This window comes from Dufourea novaeangliae, unplaced genomic scaffold (genome assembly GCF_001272555.1).
Source record: "Dufourea novaeangliae isolate 0120121106 unplaced genomic scaffold, ASM127255v1 scaffold120, whole genome shotgun sequence".
NCBI lineage: Eukaryota > Metazoa > Arthropoda > Insecta > Hymenoptera > Halictidae > Dufourea > Dufourea novaeangliae.
Genome location: NW_015373994.1, coordinates 160355 through 182385, shown reverse-complemented (window position 1 = coordinate 182385; position 22031 = coordinate 160355). Strand labels below are relative to the sequence as shown.

The following is a 22031-nucleotide window of genomic DNA, read 5'->3' as shown; positions in this document are numbered from 1 at the left end:
GTGACCGAACGGGTATTTGGTCTCTCGAAAAACGCAGTGGGCCGCGAACGAGTTAATATCCCCGGCTGGAAACTCTTTTGTACCGGAAGTCGAGGCATAGGCCTTCGAAGAGCGAACGCGTCCGCCCGGAACAAAGAACAAAGCCTCCTCTTCTCGTGGAGGCGCGCGCGGTGGCTCCGCGGCGCGATTAGAGCCCCGGCCCTTCCCAATTAACCTGGTCGAAGGTGCGCTTTCGGGCGCAACACCCGTCGTAAACTCGACTTCTTTACGCGCCGATTCGCGGAGGGAAGAGCTGCGCGGCGAACGGAAGCTCGCCACGATAAATTCCGAAAATCAATTCGTTCGCCGAACGAATCCGGTGTAGACCGCCATGGGTTTTAGCTTCTCGCCGCGGTCCGTTCTGGCATCGTTGAACGAATCGTATTCTGTCCGTTACACGTCGAGAACAAACGACGTAGGTAGGGGGGCACCGTTTCTTCGCCGCGGCACCGTTGAGAAACACACCGAAGTGTTCTGTGTCTGTGCCGTTTTTTCGGCGGTCTTCCTTTTTAACGAAGAATTCCCATCGGACGCGGCAACCGCCGCCACCCGTCCCGGTACTTTATTGTCCGGCGAAGAATTTACGATCGACACCACCGTGTGTCGCGGGGATCCCTCGCAATAATTCGATCGCCGCGGATACGACGTCCCGCGTAGCCGCTTAAAATTATATCCGTGAGGCGAACAGAACGGATGGACGAAAGCACGATGGAGGGGACCTACCTCTCTGTGCTCGTGGCGGCGGCAACGTATAAACGTCCTATTTGAAAACCGTATTTGAAAATTCCTCAAATTTTATAGCGACGGTAAATCGAACGATACGGCGATCCGCCTTCGGTTGTAATGACCTTCGATTCCTTCGACGTAGGGATATACACTCGAAAGGAACGCGGTCTTCCCTGGGGGTAAGGGGTCGCTTGCGAAACCTTTCGACCGGACCTGACCATCGCACGGTATTTCCGCGATCATCTTCTCTTCCTCTCCGGTCTCCCTCACCGTCTCCTCTGGCTTCTCCCCCGTACACACACCGTGAGTCTGTGTGCGCACACATATCGCAGAAAATTACATTTTGTCGGTTGTAAAGGGAGCCTCGTAAAAATCGTAACGCTCGGCGACGCTGACTGCGGCGAGCGAGCGAGAACGGTGCGCGCACGCCGAGCGAAATTGCGCCACGGCCCTGCCGCCTATCTGTTGCCCATCAACATTGCTCCACGACTTGATAGACCCTTTCTAAAACGTCATTCCGCGTGCTTTTACGCTCTCCGCTTCCTAGGCGAGTCTACGGTCCTCCGCGATTCCTCGTTGCCACTGTTTCCCACCCGTGTATCCACGGTTTTTCTCGAAACGAAAAGCTTCAACCCCATTTGTCGCGGTATTCCAGCAGCTAACAGAATTAGCTGCGATTTTAATCGAATGATACACGTATATCGAAGGAAAATAGCATCACGAAATATCAGCTTTCTGTTTAAACGAAATTTATCATGTTTCTTCGATGAAAGGTGAACAATTACTATCAGAAGTTTCATTTCTTACTCGGAATACTTTGTCCATGCGGTCAATTAGCCAATATCTTGTAGCAAACGGCTTACCAGATTCTCCTAAATACTACAACCCCCGGAATCGATTTTCCCCACAGCTGTTCCCCTGAAACGTGTTTTCATCTGTAGCATTCCTATCATGACTAGAACCTTCGATAGTTCACCAACGTTAACCTATATAGCGATCAACTCGACACGTTTTTGATTCTTTCTTCTTCATATTATAATTTTGCTAATTCAATAAATAATGATTACTGAAGTAACTTTTATTTTCATTTTTATGTACGTCCTTCTCTTGTTACGATAACTCTGAACTAAAAGGTACGTATCCCGTTAATAAATAAATAAAAAACATAAAATAACATCCAAAGAAATGCCAAGAGGCGAATATTCACCACCGATCCGATCGTCATAGCGTTCGACGCTGACCATACGGGCTTCGGTACGTGTGCTTGTTGTCTCGGCGCGCGTCTGTGTCCTCGGCGCGCCGCAAAGCTCCGTAATTAAACTCTGAGAGCGTCTTAGATGCAAAACGTACTTAGTAAGCGGAGCTTACTCGACCGGCTTCTCCCTCCCTTGCGAGTCTCTTCCGAGACTCCTGCGCGCAAGAGACGGAGATCCACAGAGAGAGAGAGAGAGAGAGAGCTTTGTACGAAAGGGGTTGGTTCTCTGGACCGTCCAGCGGGAAACAAGACAGAGATGGAACACGCAAGTAGAAACGGGAAGGGTGGATGAAGCGTGCGGCAAACTATCTTGTTCCCTTCGCGCGACGCGACCACCCTCTCTCGCTCTATCGCTAGCGCGTTGATGGGTTTTCCAACCCCTCGAAAGTGCAGCCCCGGTTGTTCCGACGGGGCCAGTTTCGACTCGAGCCACGGGATCTAGTTTCCATCGTTTGGGCGTTCGTGCGAGCTGAGAAATCGGACGGCGGGGATGAGGAGAACGAGGAACTGGACCATGGAAATACCAAACTTTCACGTTTGAGGCACGATTCTCGAAACGAAAAGGAATAGAGGAAAATCCTGGAAGATGTATATTATGTGTGATCGGTTACCGGGTCGTTATGGAAACGAATCGAGCAAATACAGTTCTCAAAAAATTTGTATGATTGGAAAATAAAATTAATATGAGAATGACAAATATGAGACCGGTTAAAGCGGGGCTGGATAATCGGGAGTCTACTGTACACGCCTTGAGTTTCTCGAATCTAGAACCTAGAAGCAGAGATGGGCAGATTTATTATTCAGATAAAGAGATTCGAATGTAGGTACGACAGCTGTTCACTATGTATTATTCGAATAAAATTGTGCCCACCTCTGTCCAGTGGTCCTAGATTTTTCATTCTTCAAACAACTATATTTCCTGCTACAAAGAATAACAACATCTGAAAACGGGATTGTCATTCGCCAGAAGTTACGCGTGCATTCTACGAAGAGTAACCGTGTGCTACTCTAGCCTTCAGACCCACACCGAGCCCCATTAGAATGCGTAATCCAGCAGCAGCAGCAACCACGAAACTTCGATGTCCCATATGGCTCCGAAGTTGAGTCGTTAGAATAGTTATTAATTATTACACGATTAACCACGACCGAATTAACGACGTAGGAGAGGAGAGAGGTTTCCCGCGAGTCGAAGGGAATTCCAAGGAGACGTGGCAGTCGGATAACGAGGATTTACAATAGCGGTGGATGCTTCCTCGAAGGGTTCACAGAACTAATGGAGACGTACATCGAGCTGGGAGAAAGCGATCGGTTTACGGGGAACCGCCCTGAACCATCATCCTCCACTCCCGTGCACGATTCACGCAGGTATTTTCGGGATTGATTCGTACGAGAATCGAATGGAGAAAGGGAGGGCCGTCGAATGACGAGCGTAATAAAGTAATGGCCACCGTGGACGCGCCTTCCTTCCGGCCTATCTTTGTAAATAGCGATCGTTTCCGGAATAACCGCCTCGAGTCGAATAACACACACATACACACTTCTATAGGTTGTTCCCCGATAGGTTTGCCCTGCTTTTATCGGCACAATCTACTGTGTATTCGTTCGACAGCTTATCGTACGTACGTCATACCCTGTTCAACTCCTCGTAACACTTTCCTCGAATCTCTATACTCTCCGACAGAACTGGTGCCTCGAGTATAATTATCAACGTTACTGGTTGCTTATCGAAAACTATTATACACGGAATCAATCTCTAGCCATGGATCTTAGGGTAGTACACAGCCTGAAAACGGTGGTGAGTCGAGACAGAGAGGTGTGTAAGCGTGAAACGCCGGAACAACGTCGACGGATCGATCTTCCGAACGTGTCTTGGTCGGCGGGAGACGGAATTAAAGGGGTCTCCGGTTCGGTAATTGTCGGCAAATATTAATAACCGCGGCGGAGGGGTGTTGCGGGGGCAGCCCGCGCGAATTCAAAGAGAGAGAGAGAGTGCAAGAGAGTGATCGAGCGAAGGAGAGATCGTTGACGGAGCGGAGCGAAGCGAGAACAGGCGACTTCGCGAGGGTGAACCCGCCGAACCGGTTATACTCGAGAGCAAATACATAATGCCTGGATGATTTTCCTTGCGACGAGCACCCACCCATCGTCGCCCGTGGAAGGGAAAAGCCGGGTGGGGCGTGATTGAAATTCGGTGACTCGCTTTGACGCAATTACCCGTGGGTCCGTTCCTCCTCCTTCTACTCGGGAAACGACGACTACTCTGGAATATCAGGGCGATAGTCCTCTCTACGAAATATGTAAGACGTTCAATATTTGCCGAAGGATCTCGATGGTATATACGATCTAGAGAACACGGCCACGATGAAATTATTCGAGACGAATCGGCCGCGCCCGATCGTCCAAGAAGGATCGCATGAAAATAATTCGGTGTATACCTGGTCGCGGGGCGGGGGTGGGTGGAAGGCAGTTGACGTCGGTCAAGTTTCTCGAAAAAATTTCAGGGAATTCGTTACGAAACGAAGCCCCCGAGGTGCACGCCATAAGAAGCCCCTCTTTCTTCTCGATATCCTTCCAGAGAGAGAGAGAGAGGCAGCCGCGTCGCACCGGACTTATTCATCGATGGATCGTTCCCATCGCGCATTTCACGATTACATTATTCGATCATCCAACGCGTAAACGATGTGCTCCTTCGAGGTCCTAGTCATATCCGGCTGCAGAGCGTTGGCGGTGCTTCTTCGGGACGTATTACGTGACCGGTGGGACCGAATCGAATCTGATCGAGATCGTCGCGCACACACACACACACACGAATGCCTTGTTGCGTCGCAAAGTTCTTAGTGCAATTGCTTCGGTACTTCTCGACTTCACACCACAGAATTCGTTTTATGCGAATGTTTATGACGAACAGAACGAATCACTTGACGAATCAACGAACAACTGTTTATTATAACACGAGATTAAATAACTGAGAATAACCGGAGGTGATATTAACCATGCACAGAGGTGTTCACTGATCGATGGTTGACCTTCGACTGAAAATTCTACCTGGATTGAATGGTAAGACAAAATAGCAAGAATGGGAAATCTTTTGCTATTGGCCCAAAGACTGTCGATGTTTTTCTTGAGGATAGTTGGTCGATTCGGCGTTGTGGACTCAAGCACGTACTGCTTGCAGAAATTCAGGTACGCAGAGTTTGACGGCAATAAATCAAATTTAGACACGACATACCCACCGCTAAAAAATCATATCAACTTTCTTTTAGAAAATGAAAAATTCTTGTTTTTTGTATTAGTTCAAATCTAGTGACCGTGATTGACGTCACTGCGGAAATAGTTGGCCGAAAAGGTGTTCTACAGAAGCGAAAAAGAATATTTTTAAATATTCAAACATATATATTATAGGCTTTGCGATTGATTTCCAGTTTCCTTTATTGTATTCTCAGAAAAAATTCACAAAGGTACCTATGATTTTGAAACGATCACGGTGGGCCCTTAATCCTAGAACTTTTTTTTTGTCCAATGACACATACCATTGAGAACCACACGGAGTGTCCTCTTTCGCTCCTATTCCCTGTCGTCTACTCGAAACAGCCGCGTCGAAGTCTCCACAAAGAAGAATGTAGTACATACATATCCCGTTCTCGTCTCGGATCTTCTACATCCCCGGCGCAACGATGGAACGCGCGGCGTGGTTCCGTCGCGGATTGTACGGGCACGTACTTACGCGCGACCGACTGATCCTGGTCGATAGCGCGTTAGCCACGCGTGTAACGCGACACCGTATATCTGCTGGTAGATTGGAGACGACGATCGCCGCGTTCAGGGAGGTCGGCCGTCTTCCACCTGCCATAACTCCATAGAGTCTCCTACTCCGAGAGTCCCTTTTCCCTTTTGCCCTCTTGAATTACTAAACGCGTCATCGATCGACAAAGACGACAGAGGGAGGAAGAGGAGAGGGGGGAGAGTGGGAGGAAGGAAAGCAAAGAGTGACGAAGATAGGAGGTGAGCATGGCAGAGTCTGGCTGGCAAAAGGTCTCGAGGTATCGAGTTTTGATTCTCGGCTCGAGGGAAACGAGACACGGCCGAAAGAAATGGTTCGCACGATTCACGACGGTAATTTCGCAACGAACAGCTCGAAGTTTTAATCCTCGTGGAAACACTTCGGGGAAAAAAGTCGTGGTTGCGAGATCGGTAGGAAAAAGGGGATGAACACGACTGTTTCGTAGATAGAACGGGGATGGGAAGACGAGCGGCAAGGGTTGAAATTCCCTTTGCTGGATGTTTAATGCGGCAATCTAGGGGCGTGATAAAGTGCCAAACGAATGCCGAAAGGGAATCGCGAAGCGAGTAGCCGAGTGGCTTGGCCCGTGGGCGGCTACAATGCTGGCACAAGCCATTACATTGTATAAACACACGGGTCGCGGTCGGTCGGTCGGTTGGGTTTTGCGGCCGTAGGGAGAAGAGCCACTTCAGAAACTGAAACGAAGAGAACAGAAAGAAAGAAAGGAAAGCGTCGACCGCACGCGTAGAACGGGTTGCGGTCGTCTACGATTGAAACGCTGTGTTCCAACCCTTCCGGTACGTCTGTGTCGTTCCTTACTCTCTCTCTCTCTCTCTCTCTCTCTCCCTGTGTCTCCCTTTCTCGCGCTTACACGGCACTCGATCCGTCTTGCTTTTTCTCTTTTTCCATTTCGCACGAGGGGGAAGAGAACGCCGCAAACATTCCCTTTGCGGCACCGCCGCCACCGACTGAAAGAACAACTCGAATGGAGATCTCTTTTTCAAACGAACCGCCGCTACCGTCGCTCCGCTTTCTATGCCCGCGACGAGTCGTCACCAGAGATCCCCCGCGGTTCCGCGACACCAAACAGAATCGCAGAGGACATGGACTGGATTCGCGATTTTCCGAGGGGAAAACGCAATTGAAAGAAATTAGGGTTTTGTAAGTTTCTATTGTATTTGTGACAATGTTCGACAAATATTTTATTTCGTAATTTAGAATACGTAGCCGTATGGCCAAAGTGGCAACGAATGGATTTATTTCGATCGTTTAATCGAAAACTAACGCGAGTCCAAGAAGGTTGAAGTGTCCACTTCGACCGAAAATGGAGGCAAGACATTCTTTGCTCTTTGCACCGAACCGGGGAAGGCATCTCTTGGATGATCGACGAAAGCGACTTTTCCGGCTGCTTTCGTCGCCACGTTGAATATTGCACGATTCCGTAACCTCGTTCCTCCGGTGCTTTCCCCCCGCGCCCTGTTCAACGGGAGCGTTTTGTCGACGGAAGAAGAATAACGTTCTTTGCATACGCGGATTAAAAGGCAAACAGTCCTTTGCTTTTAAAGGAACGCGGGACATAGAGGATGGAGGGGCAGCAGCAGAGGCACGGGAGTATCCTGTGCTCGTTGAAAGGAAATTTATGGGAATTAATATCGGTTCCCTCGAGAGGAGGGAGGTAGGAGAGGGACAGAGAGGTAACTCGATTCTAGATGTCTCGGGGACTCGCGGAATGCGACTCGCCGACATGCATGGGAGGGAACTTTAAGAATTTAATTCGTACACGGGGCTCCTTTCTCGTTCTCCCTTGTCGCGTGTGGCTCTCTCTTCATCCCTCCTAGGCCCCAGAAACTTTGAGAAAGACCTTTTGCTCGATAAAGACGTAGAGGGGATAGTCAAAGTTGCGATGAAACCATCCCGCAAATGGATGAACGGCTGGACGGACGTTACCGTAATCCTCCCCTCGATCTTTATTGAGCACGATCACCGGGAAAAAAAATCTCTATATACACGATTGCGAAAGACGCGCGCAGATCGGTCCAAGCCATCGTCGGTCACGAGGTGAAAACGACAGGGCCGTGCCGCGACAAAAAATCACCATTAAGCTACCGTATGTCTCCCGAGGGACGGACCCCAATGCTCGTCTCGTAGACGGAGGGAAAGGTATTAAACGCGGAAACGCGATAAGCTAAAACAGTTTCTGTTGTCGTCGATGCGCTCTGCGGGGTCCCCGAAGCTCTCCCTTCCGTCGAAGCAGAGCCAACCCCTCTTGTTGTTTCGGTAAAGGGGGGGAAAAACGGAAGCGTCATCGAGGAAATCGTTCGACGTGTGGATCGCCCGCGATCGACGCCTGTAGAGGGAGCAAAAAGAAAGAAAAAGAACAGTGGTGTCTCCCGCGGAGAACGCCACGGGTAGACAGAAGGAAAAAACGGACTATTCCCAGCATACCGATCCTTCGAAGAACCACCGTGTTCCGTATATCGGGGTTAGATCGAGGTCAATGCGTCTCGGAACGATCACCAGGTTTGGAAATTCAGATTAACATAAAAGGACGGACGGTAATTACAGCCACGTTTGAAAACGGCAATTATGATACAGGTGGGAGGAGCTCTGCCGAGAAAAGAAATAGTTTGCCAAACAATAACGTACGGAAACCTTGCGGTCTAAAATATATATGGAAAGTATCGAAGAATCGGTGGAGAGTAGTCTTTGGACACAGGCGAGGGTGGATTGATCGTCTACGCGCGAAAAAGGTCGAAAAAAAAAACAGTTTCACCCCGTGCCGAAGGAACGTCGACGAAGCCGGTACATATACAGGTGGTGGGGCCCCGGCTGTTCGACTGGTCCCGTTCGAAGCTGGGCCATTTAAAAAAATAACCCAGCATTAGAAGGCCCCTCTCTGGTCTTATTTTATCGAGGCCGGGCCACGATTACCCCACGATAACCATCCACGGAGCGGTTCCTCGGACTCTCCGGAGCAACGTCGCCACCACCGTCTTTGCCATCGGCATCGGTTCGCCTGCCATTATATTTAACGCGATTCGTTTTTGATTCGCCTAGCCACCCTTCCCTCGCGCCGCCTCCCCCTTCCTCCTCCTCCGCCTCCCTTTCCGTCCCGCTTATTTTCTGGCCAGAAAGCCAATATATCCGTGATGGCCGGTTCAACCAGGACCGGCTGGTACCGACGAAAAAATAACGAAAATAGAAACGGTCTTCTCAACCCCTCTGTCGCGAAGTTTTCATCGCGAATGTACCCTGCGCGTGGTCGTCCGACCGGAAAAGAATGTCTATTTCTCTCTCTGTCTGTCTTTCTCGGCCGGTCCCCCTTTTCGTCGAGGAAAGATTTCGACGAACGTGGTGTCGGTGAACCGCCGCGATTCCCAGCCGCGTCGATGGGAACACATAATCCTGATATCTGTCGGTTTTCGGGCAATAAAACACGCGTCCCATAGAGAGCCCCCACGAGAACTGCCGCGCGCTGCCAGCCGCCGATAAAGAAACGGCCGTACGATACGGATCCCCCCCATTCGTCCGAACGGGGCACGGTAACCATTCCGGTAACCGGATGAAGTTCCGACGGTTGTTCTTCTTTCTTTCGTTTTCCTTTTTTATCTCTCCCTGGAAGATCGTACGCACCGTGTAATTGCCGGGTCCTTGAACGGTAACGAGACGGGCGAGGTCAATCGGCTCCCGTCGTTAACCAACGAACGTGCGCGAAGACGGGCGCGTTATCGCGACGCGAACCCTATTATCCGACGCCATCGAGGCATCATACTTACCGATAATGTATATATAAATCGTTGGTTAAATTAATATATGCCCCGACCCGTTGCCGGCCGGACGTGACCACGATTGCTACCTTTCGAAAACAATTATCCGTGCAATAGACGGCGTTACCGACGCCGCGAGGACGCGAATCAACCCCCTTAAACCATTTTAGTGCCACACAGCGCGATCGAACTGTTCAGATATCGTGTCGAAAAGTGCCACTGTGCATTGCTTGGCGTCCGAGTTTTTATTAACACCTTGACACATTATACGAAATTTTTATTCTTCCGTTGCTCTGCATTTTCCTAGTCAACGGTTTTTCCTTTCGATTTAACAGAAATATTATAAAGAACACCATGGCAGTCGTCGACATGAAATGAAATACGCGCGATCGCACCGCTTGGCAGAAACTTATTGTATATTTGTCTGGCTACGGCAGAGATATTTTTTCGTTCGTACAATATTAGGTGCAAAAATTAATTCGTTGTTTCCACAATTAATTAGTGACTGGAGACCGCCATTATTTTTTTTTTCTTGTAGAAAATGACGGAAAATATTTTGAAGACTAAACTATAGTTTGATTTGTTTGTTAAGAAACAACAAATCTATCAAAAGAAAGCCGCGTATTAATTTGTACACCTAATAGCATCCAATCAAGGACGATCGTCTCGATATCCCAAACTATGTATGTGTACGGTTTAAGCAGAAAGGATCCGCTTAACCAGAAGTTGGAGCAAAACGCGCCACTCGGCTATTACGTTTCCGCAGGCCCAAAGAGACAGAGTAACCAGATCGGCCGGTTTCGAGTGACCCACGCTCGGAGAGAGTAAACATATTTTCGTATTGCTGAAGCGAGCGTAACTCAAGGCGCCGGGTTGCAAGTTTCGAGTCCCACCCCCCTTCGACACCCATCATCGGGCTCGGACCACACCTGACTCTGATTTCGGGGAAACCTGGCCGAAGATCCTCGAGTTTCTTCGTCTTCAACGGCCTGAATTTCAGACCTCGATCGAACTCTTAGGTGTTTTCAGCATCTGACCCAGCATTTTCTAACCTTTTTAGGATCATGCACCACCTCAAACGCCTCAAAGTTCTCGATGTCCCCCTATCACAACAGTTAATCACATTCTAAAAAAGTTTAACATTCACTAGCTACTTTAAATAAAAAAAGGCAGATAGGTGAAACTGTTGCCCACAAGATGTCGACTGTCAGTGATTTGATAATTGTCCCTTGATGAAACACTGATCTAAACGGTTGCGTATTTCGTACAAGTGGAGTTGAAACAGAGCGTAAAGACACACGCAAACAACGGTTCCCCGTAAACATTTTCCTAAGACGTCGATACCCGAGTTCTTTCTCTCAACGCGAATCTAAAGCACACCGTACCGCGGATAAACAGAATCGCAGAACCTGCGTGCACGCGACGATAAGGTACACAACGGATGTTAATAGGATAAATTAGTTCGTCCTATGGAAACAGTCGCGCGAAACGAAGCAGACGTCGATCGCCTATCTTACGGCCCCCACCCCCCGAAAAACCTCGAGCTAGAAAGGCAAAACGGAGAGGATTTCTTCTCCTTGTGGAGAATATCTCGCGGCCGGATACACCGGCTATCCCGATATCGGATAAAAGAATAATACGTAAAAGCGAAAAGCTTTCGACTTTACGACGTTCCACGGCGGCGGGGGTGGGGGGATGGTGAGGGTTGCGTTCGGTATAGGCTTAGACGAAGGGTGGCGCCGCGGCTGACCCTCTACGGGGGTAGGATGTTTCCACTCGCAAACTGGATTCCGATGACCGATCTCCATTTCCATATGGGTCACGGAATATAGGAGGGTCGGCGAAAAGTTGTCACCGCAAAATTGATATTTGAACGAGATCCGACCCCAGGCCAAATTCAAGGGAGGAAGGATGAGAAACTCTCACTATCTCTCTTTCTCTCGATTCTTCCTCGCACACCCAGAAGAATCGATCTTTCTTCGTCGAAGCCAACGAAGCCTGGCTATCTTGGCGCGAACGAAAAGACAAAAAAAAACACAAGATATATGGAACGGGACGGACCGGAAGACATCGGTTCGCGGTTTCGTCGATTATTCCCAAGGACGGGCTCGGCCGAGCTTTGCCTGCCCGGTCCGAAATTAGCATTCGCACAGGATGCACGGTCTAACTACTATCGACGCTCGTACCATACGACTATAATCGTCCCGGCGGCGAGCGTAATGTTATTCAACGGACAGCTTTTGTATGGATATCGAGGAGAGCCGTAGAGCACAGATGCTGTCCGTCGGAGGAACAGCAGCCTCTACTACAGGCGTCTCGAGTAGGTGCGTAAGAACCCCTTTAAACGTCGGGGCGAACGGCTGTTACGTTTTCGGCTCGACGACACGGTCCTCGAGGACGTATTCGAAGGAAGATTACGCTCGCTGGCCCGTCCAGACGCCGCCACTGCCACTACCACCGTAGTTCATCCGCCTTCATGAATCGTAATTACGCATTAAGTGGACAAGGACAAGCTTCCACGAGCAGCCCCTTGAACACACGTTGGTCGTTATCCCCTTCGACAGGAATATGCCTTCCTTCTCGACGATTTATTTCCGTTTTACGACTCTCGATACCGATCGAAAGCTTTTTGGCTACGATCCTCTTCGATTCGACCAAGAAAAGTGGGTGTGCAAGACGAGGGGATGATTTCGAATTTTCGACTGTAACAGAAAATAATCTGCACACGAGTCTCGGACCACTGCGTTCACCGAGCAGAGAGATCGTTGGGGTGTTATTAATTTTTCCTAAGGCGGAATCCCGGTCATCGACGGGATCGGGCCGCGGGCTAGGAAGCGAGGCCGAGTGCTGCAGGTGCCGGGAATGGTCAATATAACCTCAAAATGTAAATCATATTGCTATTCCCGACGGGCCTGTTCTCTCGCTTGCCGGCTACGGTCGTGTATTAAACGCGGTTCCGGGGGTAAGACGACCAGGCCTGTATATTAGTTTCTGCGGGTTTCCCTATTGAATTCGGCCCCAGGTCCGTTGTTTTCCCTCCCCGATTGTTTACGCGGCCGGCCGCTAATTCCTCGGGATCGGCGACGAATCTATCTTCAGTGGAAACTAGATTCTCGGTGTTCCCGTTCGGAGACTAAACTTCGTTAACTTGTTGTAATATAATATTTTCCTTTTTTTGTTTAATTATCGAACCAGGCCCCATACTTTCGACCGTTAGGATATGTGGGATACATGACAGTTTACCCATGAGAATCGATCTTCCGAAGAATCGAATTATAATCAAACATCCCTAGATCGAAGCGTGTCGTTCCATCTCGACCGTATGTCCCCGTGGATCCTCCTCTTTCTACGGCGAGAACGCTTGCGACGTGGGGAGTCCGCGCGGACAGCGGCCTTTCAGGATTTCTGAGCGAACGCACAGCGGTAGCTGATGTATTTTGACGTGTCCGCCGAGTGAGAGAGAGAATTCGTCCTCCCATGGCTCTCTTATTCTCCTTCCAGTGCATTATCTAATGGAGCATTCCCTCCCCCCTTGAACGATACCCCTCGTACCCCTCTCGGGTCACCCCTACCTGTCGCCTCCGACGCTCTGGATCCGGCTACCTTCCCCTTCGTCCACGAGCTTCCTCCTCGCGATTCATCGCTTCGATCGCTCGCCGATATCTGACCGCTCTCGAAGGAACGTTGTGCCCACTCCCCCCACACTCTCTTGGCTCTGATTTCACAACCTCAGATCTATACTGATATAGTGGCGCGATATAAAACATTTTAAGACTCGGGGAGATATTGTTGACTAGGAGGTGAAAAGTAGGAATGTTCGATTCCAATTCGATTCTCTTTGGTAACAAGTCACTGCCATGAAGAGGAAAGTTGTCGAAGAGTTAATAAACGTAACGTGTTAAAATTACTGTTTATTTTATCGTAACAGAATAATGAGCTACTATCCCATCGTGAACTTTGGTCCCATACTTTGTACCGGTAGTGTATATGATGTATATGACAGTGACGTGTTACCCAAGAGATGCTACCCCCGATTCCAATTCGAACATGAATCGTACGTTCCTAATGGAGCCAAGTCCAGCTATGGTTCCGTCGCTATGGAATCTGTTGGCGACGCAAAAGAGACTCCGGAGTAAGGACAGGAAAGACGAGAATCGTTGAATACGCCCGATGCCCCCGAGTCTCTCTGTTCCCGGAACGGTTACACGGCTGTTACGTCCGAGGCGAGGCGGAACAAACCTCGCGACGGGGATCGAGAAGGAGACAGTCCGCGGAGAAGGCCGACTTGTGTATAAGGGATCGAGGAACTATTGTCCAAAACTCAATACAAAAACCATTCCTCCATCGAAATCGATTCCAAGTTCGAAGGTGTGAGATATTTTCGAGAATTTCAAAAAGAAAATAAATCTTCGAGAACAACAATTACGAGGGGACAAAGGGGGGAATCAAATTTAGAACCTGAAAGAGAGAGACTTGGGCACAGTATGGAATCGTAGGTGGAAATCGGGCTCGCTCGTTCTCTCTCACTCTATCTCGAGGAGGCCCCCGGTTCGTCGTGGCAATTCTTTGCCCGGCTCGCGTGTATCCTTAGTATGCAACGTATGCAGTCGGTTGTTACCGAAGGAGTGGTTTGCCGAGCGGCCAATGGCGAGTGCTCGAGCTAATTCTAGGGTGCCGCAGCCGCGCCATCTTTGCATCATAATGCTGCGCCCCCCGCTTCTCCCTTCGTGCCCCTCCACCCGCTTCACTACCACTAGCTGAAGAGAGAGAGAGAACTCTCTGTCCTCCTTCCCACCTTATCCCACCCCACTTTCACGTTTACCTCGCGTTCCTCCTCGCCCCCGTCACTCTGTCCGCCTTCCCCTCCCGCCAACCTCCTCCGTACACCCTCTCGCGCTTTCTTCCTCACCCTGCCTGTCGTCCACGTTGCGCACCTATTCGGACGGAGAGACACTCGCAGCACCTGGCCGGGGAGAAGAGAGAACCTGGGAAGGACAGAAAACGGAGAACGCGGTAGACGGCGAAAGAGAGACGGGAAATCGGGCTGTACAACGTTTCCTCTGGAAACACCGCGTTGAAACTTCGCGAGTTGCGAGGAATATCGAGGAGGGACAAAGGTACACACGGAGGAGAAAGGGGGGTTCAGTGAGACGTGGTAACGTTGGGGAAAAGGGGTTGTGTCTGCACCTCGTCTACGAGGAATCAATCGCGGTATCGGCGATTCTCAGCTGGTGGCCACCTGTCGATCGTGACGGGAATCGTTGATGAACCGAGTATGTAACTAAGGATCCTCTTTTAGTGTGTGTACTTTCGATTCCCAGAATCGTCCTTGTTCTGGTATCTTCGAGAGAGACTCCTTTTATTCAGAAGATGCGGCAACGCCGTCGATCCCGAGATCGAACGAGGATCCTTGTTCGATAAAACGAGTCGACAACAATGCCCAGGTTCGCGAGAGATCGAGTCAAAAGTGCCGGGAGCGGGTTACCCCCGCCCGACAAGACACAATAGCCGGACGCGGCGGTTCACAATGATGGAAAATAATTAAAGCGGAGGGGGGAGGCTCAAACGCGCCGACCCGAGGCCCGTACGATCGTACACCGATCGGGCCTGGCCCGCGAGGACGCGTCTGACCATGTCGAACTGTATCTACTCTTTTCTGACTTGGCTCTAGTGATGGCGATACATTTGAATTGTATCGGCATTTCATATCAATTGTACATTGGGAATAAAATATCGATATTATTGGTAGGATCCACATGTACATTTAAACCCAGTTTGGAACAAGCATGAAATTCAAAATGACTGTTACTTCTCGTTCTCGAAGATTGCATCAAAATTTCTACATTTACGGATTAAGTATTAATACTGGAATATGTTGTGACACATTACATATCGATATCTGAATTGAAATCTATCAATATTCAAAATATCGATACCGTATCGTCCATCACTACTCTTCCATTCCACGTGAGATTGGATATTTCTTCCCCGACGACGTACCTTCGATCATCTTTTCCGCTGGAAAAACATCATCGTAAAAAAAAAACACGATAAAAAAAGAAGTGTATGTAATTCGACTCGGTTTGCAAATCATGCGCGCCGCCACTGAGAAAACCGGTTGATCCGGGTGAAACGATTCGCAGATCGATCGATAACCAGAACAGAACGGAACACGGTCGATCGTAGCGCGTCGATCCTCGGCAGGCATCCGCGGACAGGCAGGCGCGCGTACGGTAGCCGTCGAGACGATCAGACCCCCGCTTAGACGCGTGCTGAAAAGGGGAGGGGGCCCCCCTCCGAGGGCCCCCTGCTCTGCCTGTGAACACCCCCCGCGGTAGGAATGATACGCCAAGATAATTCCGTTGGACTTTGACCGCGCCGGGGTTCCGCCACCTGCGGGGGAAGCTGGGAGGAACGGCGGGCGGGCCCCCGTCCCGCTAAGTCGTTTTGACAGGTGTCCGTCGGGCACGAGTACGTCTCGAAGAAGCGCCGCGAACGAACGAACGAGCGACAATATGAATCGTATCGATCCTAATCGCGTGGCGACACTAAACGTATGAATTAAACATTCTTTTTTTTTCTGTTTGTGTTTGCTGCAGTGATATACCAGAAACGGTTAAAGAAGGAACGAAGAGCAAGAAAACGTCTGCAGGAGCAATTGGACTTGGAGATCAAGAGGCGCACGCAGCTCGAGGAGGCGTTGAAGGCGACGGGGGCGTCCACGGAGCAAGTCAGAGCGATCACCGGTAAGAATCTTCATAGTCTGAATTGATTATAATATCGTGTAGTTAACCCTTTCGCTACTATACTGTATATACTGTACTATATTTTTATGTCACGCTATGCACAAAAGATATTGTCAACTGAGCGCACCGTCCACAGCGATCATATTGTCTGATAAGTTTGCCGTAACGAAAGGGTTAAACGTCCTAACCTTCTGTTCCACTCTATGTGTAACTTATCCTATCGTCCATGGGAGCCTTAAAGGCTTCTTAAAGGCCTCCGAGACAAACGGACGGACAGGAAGCGACCTCTCGCGCGTGTTTCGCTCCGAGGATTATACATAGGAATACAGTGACGAGGATGGGTTCGACTCGACTCTCTTGCCCGTTTTCCACCGCGATCTTCGGCATCGAGAGCCAGCCTCCGGGGCTACCGGTGATCTCGGAATAAATTAATTAATTCGCCGAGGCAGAGCAAACAGCCTGACACCCGGCGGAATACGATTCCTTACTTATCCCCCCCAGCCGCCGGGTAGATCCTTCTCCCCCTCACTCCGGGAATCATCGTCGAGGATCTCCACCCCCCTCACTTCCATCTCCGCGTCTTCACTTCGGGCTAACGATAAACGGGCCCGCGATCTCCATCGGCAGCGAAAGAGCTAGTATCGCGGGTGGCACACCCCTCTATTCCTGTCACTAGCAAAACTCAGCTTGTGAGAAACCCTTTAAGTGAAATCTCTTATTCCGATATATAGAGCGGTGGTTGTTGCCGACGCTCGAGTCGTCGCAGCACGCCTCTGCTGCCGCTGATTAACCCTGTCAGAAGCAGAGCACTATAGCGATACTAATTTCAAATGAAATGGAGAGCACGCGAATGCCACACGCTGCTCGTCGAGGGGTGGTTGTTCGCGTTTACCTGCCTGATCGCGACAGCAGACGAACCACGACGTATAACCTCCCTCCTCCCCTTCCCTCGTAGTACAGTTAATCATCCATGAATGTTCGAAGGCTCGCCAAGGATAGGGCCCCTAAGTGTAACGCTGACTTTTTCATGAGGTTCAGGACAGTGATAGTGTTTGGAATTCTGAAGCCAGTGATATTTGTTTCACCTGTATATGGCCGTTAATTTATGAAATATTTATTCTCCTTCGAACACTCATCGATGGTTTACTTTATCGCGTCTAACGATCGCGAACACTTGAGACGATAACAATTAGCTAACACGGATCGTTTTATTCTTTTTGTCCCTGAATCTTTAGAAAACGTGACGGTAGAGGCGCGCACGAGTTCGGAGCCACCAGAGGCAAGTCCGGTGCACTCGCAGTCGCAACAGCAACCGTCGCAACAACAGTCGTCCCAGCAACCCCTTCAGCAGCAACAGCAGGCCCAACAGTACAGAGAAGCCACGGTGCCGCGTCCTTCCCAGCAACCCTCCACCCCCGAGAAACCGGCATGGGGTTACGGGCTTGACCTGATCGGCAGCCAGGCCTCGGCTTTCTGGCAGAACTACCAAGGTCAGTTTACTTACTATTGACAGACGAGGTCGCGGTGTGGTCGTAAACTCAAACCGGACAAAAGAATCGACTGTGTCTTTTAGTCCCAGGTACTTTATGACCACACTGTATCCTTTCCACCGATTATATCAGGCGTAAAAGTTAATTCGTGGCCCCCACAATTAATTATTCACTCAAAACCATCGTCCTTGTTTTCGATAGGAGATTTATCAACTGCCTGAGAAATGCCGTAAAATCTGTAGAAAGTGATGGAGAATATTTTCGAGACTAGGTACTGTATTTTGGTTTCTTATAAACAAACAACAAATCTATGAAAAGAAAGCCACGAATTAATTTGTGTGCCTAATACATTCCTGAATCAACGTTGCGACAAGAGTTCTCGAATCTAGTTCTCGCGATCCTATACCGTAGATCGGGTGAAGGGTGAAATATCGTTGAACGTAAACGTGTACCAGAGGAGGAGAATTTTCCACCAGCTCCTATTCGCGTCTCGTTTCCTCGAACAGTCGGCGGGCAAAATAATCCGCGACGGGGGTGGGGGATAACAATGGATACAGGGCGAAATTTAAGAAAAGCTATAGACCCCCGGGCACCCTTCTTCTCCCCTTAGCCACTGAGTGGAGGAGACGAACGATCTGTGTAAAGCGAGTCTGGGTATCCGCGACGAAAAAGAGGGCGACGAGAGCGCAACCCGTGGCAAGCCGCTAATTCGGATAATCGCGTTCCCGTATTAGGATCCACTCAATTTTTCTGATCTTCCGGCCGAGCGACTTCGATCCTCGATTACCCAAACAAACAGAAGAAAAAAAAGAAGTAAAGAAAGAGGAGGAAGGAGGGCCCCTCGGGGGGGTTGGGTGTGGGTTGAACAGAGGAGAGGGCGTTCTGCGCGAAGCGGAAAGAGGCGACTGGAGAGGGGAAAGAGGTGAGCGTCGCGAGCGGTATCGCGCAAAGTAAATTATTCGAAAGATCTCGGGAGGAAAGGAGAGGCATGGAGAATGAGAAGGAGAGAGAGAGAGTGAGAGAACAATCACGCCGGGGGCAATAACAACCCCGTGTACCGGAGAGGGTAAGCGAACGCCGTAGGGGAGAGGGGGTAGGGGGCAGTCGGTTCTGACGAGGAAACACGAGGTATTTGAATAGGGTCCCGCAGCCACCCGGGCATCATGATGCGGAATCCATTTGCAATAAACAACGGAGATTTAGATGGGGCCGGCGGGGGACGGGGGACAGGGAAAGGACGACATTGCGAGAGAGTGAGCAAGAGGGAGAAGTGTAGGTCGACGGAACGTCGTCGTCTAGAGATGGGTACTTACGCTCGTTGAGGAGACTTCGGGGCCGTCCTGTCTTCGAGTCATGCATTCTATACGAAACAGCGCCTCTCATGCTTCTTGGGTCGCGCATACCCCCCCCCCTCCTGAGAAATTGTCGAGGGGGGTAGGGGAAAAGAAACGATATAGAAAAACATGTTTCTAGCGTCTTAGGTATCGGTATCGTAGTTAGATAATGGGGAGGAAGTCGTAAGAGGATCTGGTAGCTAAATCGGTTAACGTGATCCTCTGGCGAATGGTACTGGATCGGTGGGTTCGAGTGGTACTTCGAGGTGAATTGTCCGAGAGATCCGTGCGGACGGAGAACGTGTCACAACCATGGTACCAAGACGAAGTTTCTGGAGCATCAATCGCGTGGCAATTTTCATTTAACATTTGCCCATATACATCGATGGATGTATGCTCGTGAGTAAGTAGGTATGTACTCTTCGGTAGTCCAAGTATGAGCGCCACTGTGCGTAATGCAGAGTTTATGCACATCTCTGGCAAGTAAGGAAGGAGCCGTAATTTCCCCGGCGGCCACGGTGGTTCTCGGTGGCGTTACCTGTCCTCCCTCTCCTCCCTTCGTATCCCTTAAACCTTCGCCTCTCACCCCGTTCCGAGGACGACGCGCACCGACGTTCTCTCGCCTCGCCTCGCTTTGTCTCTGTCCTCTCCCGCCTTCTCGGTGGTGTTCCTACAGTGTTGTGTGTACGTGTGTAGGTACGTGGACGAGTGCGCGCACACGACGATTCTCTCCTTTCGCGTCCATCATCCGGCATCCACCATCCGCGGTAGTACGACGGAGCACTCCGCCGCGCTTTAATATTCAGACTATATGCAATAATTTCGCGGCAACCATAACGTCCCCTCCCACCTTCCTCCCCCATCCTACCGTGCCCACCATGCCCTGGCTTTCTCGCGACAGAGAGTAGAGGTACACGCCAGGCACACGGTGTCTTCTTATTCCTCTCCCGCCTTCCGTCGTTTATTTCCTCCTCTGCCTCCGCCCTCACCCCCTGGCCCGTCCCGCCACGCTACTCTCAAACTTATCCGAGTCTTCGTGGAACCTTTCGGCCGTGCGCGAGACGACTTCATCTACTTTCCCGCGAGACATAAAATCCGGAGTCTGGTTATATTACTGTTTTTCAGTTCAGGAAAAATTGCCCGAACTGTTTCGCCTGACGTTGTGGAGTTAGGTTGGTCGAGGTATCTCGAAAAGTCGCGATATATTGATACAAGTCTATGAACAAGTTTTCGAGGGCCTTTCGAAGGGTAACTTTCATTTTAACAATGCTTCGTTATATTCGAATAACTTTCGTCCGATTTATTTTTGCATCTAGTGAGATTGATAATTATTTCAAGGAAATAATAAACAAAAATTTATTAAATTCTTTTCTGGAAACTGGGGGCACGGTCCTTCCAGCCCCCTCCACGCTGATCTGGTGTGCGCGAGTATGTACGAGTTCATACGGCGAAATCTATTGTCCTCGAGAAACTTCTGACCGTAAGAACCGGAACGAACCGTCGGGGACGGATACAATATAGGCGCGACCGGTTGCCCGTTAGCAAATTCATGCGTGTATCGCGTCGAGGCATCAAGAAATATCCTCACCCACGATTCTCGGTGTGTTCTGGGATCAACGACGGGCCCTTTGGACGAAAGACAATAACCACAGGAGACTGATAAAGCGCGTGACGCGTGTACGAGCAATATAGAGGCGGAATAACGAAGCTAACAAACGCGTTGGCACAAGAAGAACCCTGAAACATACGGGCGGCGCAAACGGTGGCAGGGAGTAGAAGAGGCTCGAAAACGTCCCTCGCCGCGAATATATATCCACAAGACACGACGTGGTTTTCCGGCGAACAAGCCCAGGACTAGAGAAATCGGGGAGGGTGAACCGAGAGGACGGGAAGAGAGAGAAAGCACAGCCGCTCCTATTTACGCCCGGCGGTGGTAGTTTGCGCGAGGGTAACTAGATGGTGGTAGCTGACTGTCGGGGAATGTACATAGCAGTCGTTCCTCTCTGGCTTTCCCCGGGACGATTACACAATTCCATCGAGGGACGAGGTTTTTTCTCTCTATAATTCATAAGATCACCTCTCGCTCTCGAGTCGTTGGTGTTGCGACCTGAGGTAGGCGACAAAACTAGTCAGTCGTCCCTAGGAACAGTTATTTAGGGTATCTCGACGATGAGTTTCAGGAATCCCAAAAAACAATACATACCCCCTCACTTCTTCCACCTCGTGATGCACACAGAACATACCAATCACAAGTAGATTAGTAGCAAAACAAGCGACCATGACGTAAGTACAATACTAGCACCAGAGAGGACAGATTCAGACTTTTCAAGGGGATTTAGCACAAGGATAGAGCTTGGAATTCCGCAGGAAATGATATATGTTTCAGCCTCATATGCCCATTAGTTTATGAAATATTAAATGTTCATTGCTGAGGAGCCTTCGAACACTCGTCAAGAATTTACTGTACTACGTCAACCGCCCTCAGCTTCTGTTTGAAAAAAAAACTTATTACTATGTCATCCGATATCAATGTGTTAATGTATCAACAACGAACAGCGGCAATTCGCGAACTTATCGCGAGTAGACGACACACCAATCAGGATTCGCGAAGCTATATACAACAAAGATAGAGTACGTTTGCCCGGTCGAAACGACAGCGAATTGTCTCCGGCGTTTCTCGACCGTGTAATACGTAAAAGGCGCGAGGCTTTGTCGTCGCGGCCGTAATATAACGAGCGACGCTCGACTTGCGATTTCTATATCGCCCGGAGCGCGCTGCGGCGTCGAGAGGTGGGAGAGGGAAAATCGCGAGAGCGGATTAAATTCGTTTCCGTCGCGGAGATGGCTCGCGAGGATCTCCCCCAGTCGTGAAACAAGGGAGAAAAGCGTCGTG

At 49.9% G+C, this 22031-nt stretch overlaps 1 protein-coding gene across 1 annotated transcript in view; it reads left to right on the top strand.

The window, feature by feature from the left end:
• LOC107187939 (dachshund homolog 2) overlaps nucleotides 1–22031 on the top strand; it is a 187287-nt gene that overhangs the window by 157010 nt on the left and 8246 nt on the right. Inside the window, exons 9-10 of the mRNA XM_015576147.1 lie at nucleotides 16168–16314; nucleotides 17550–17804. Coding sequence (XP_015431633.1) covers nucleotides 16168–16314; nucleotides 17550–17804 — 402 coding nt within the window. The remainder of the gene's footprint in view (nucleotides 1–16167; nucleotides 16315–17549; nucleotides 17805–22031) is intronic.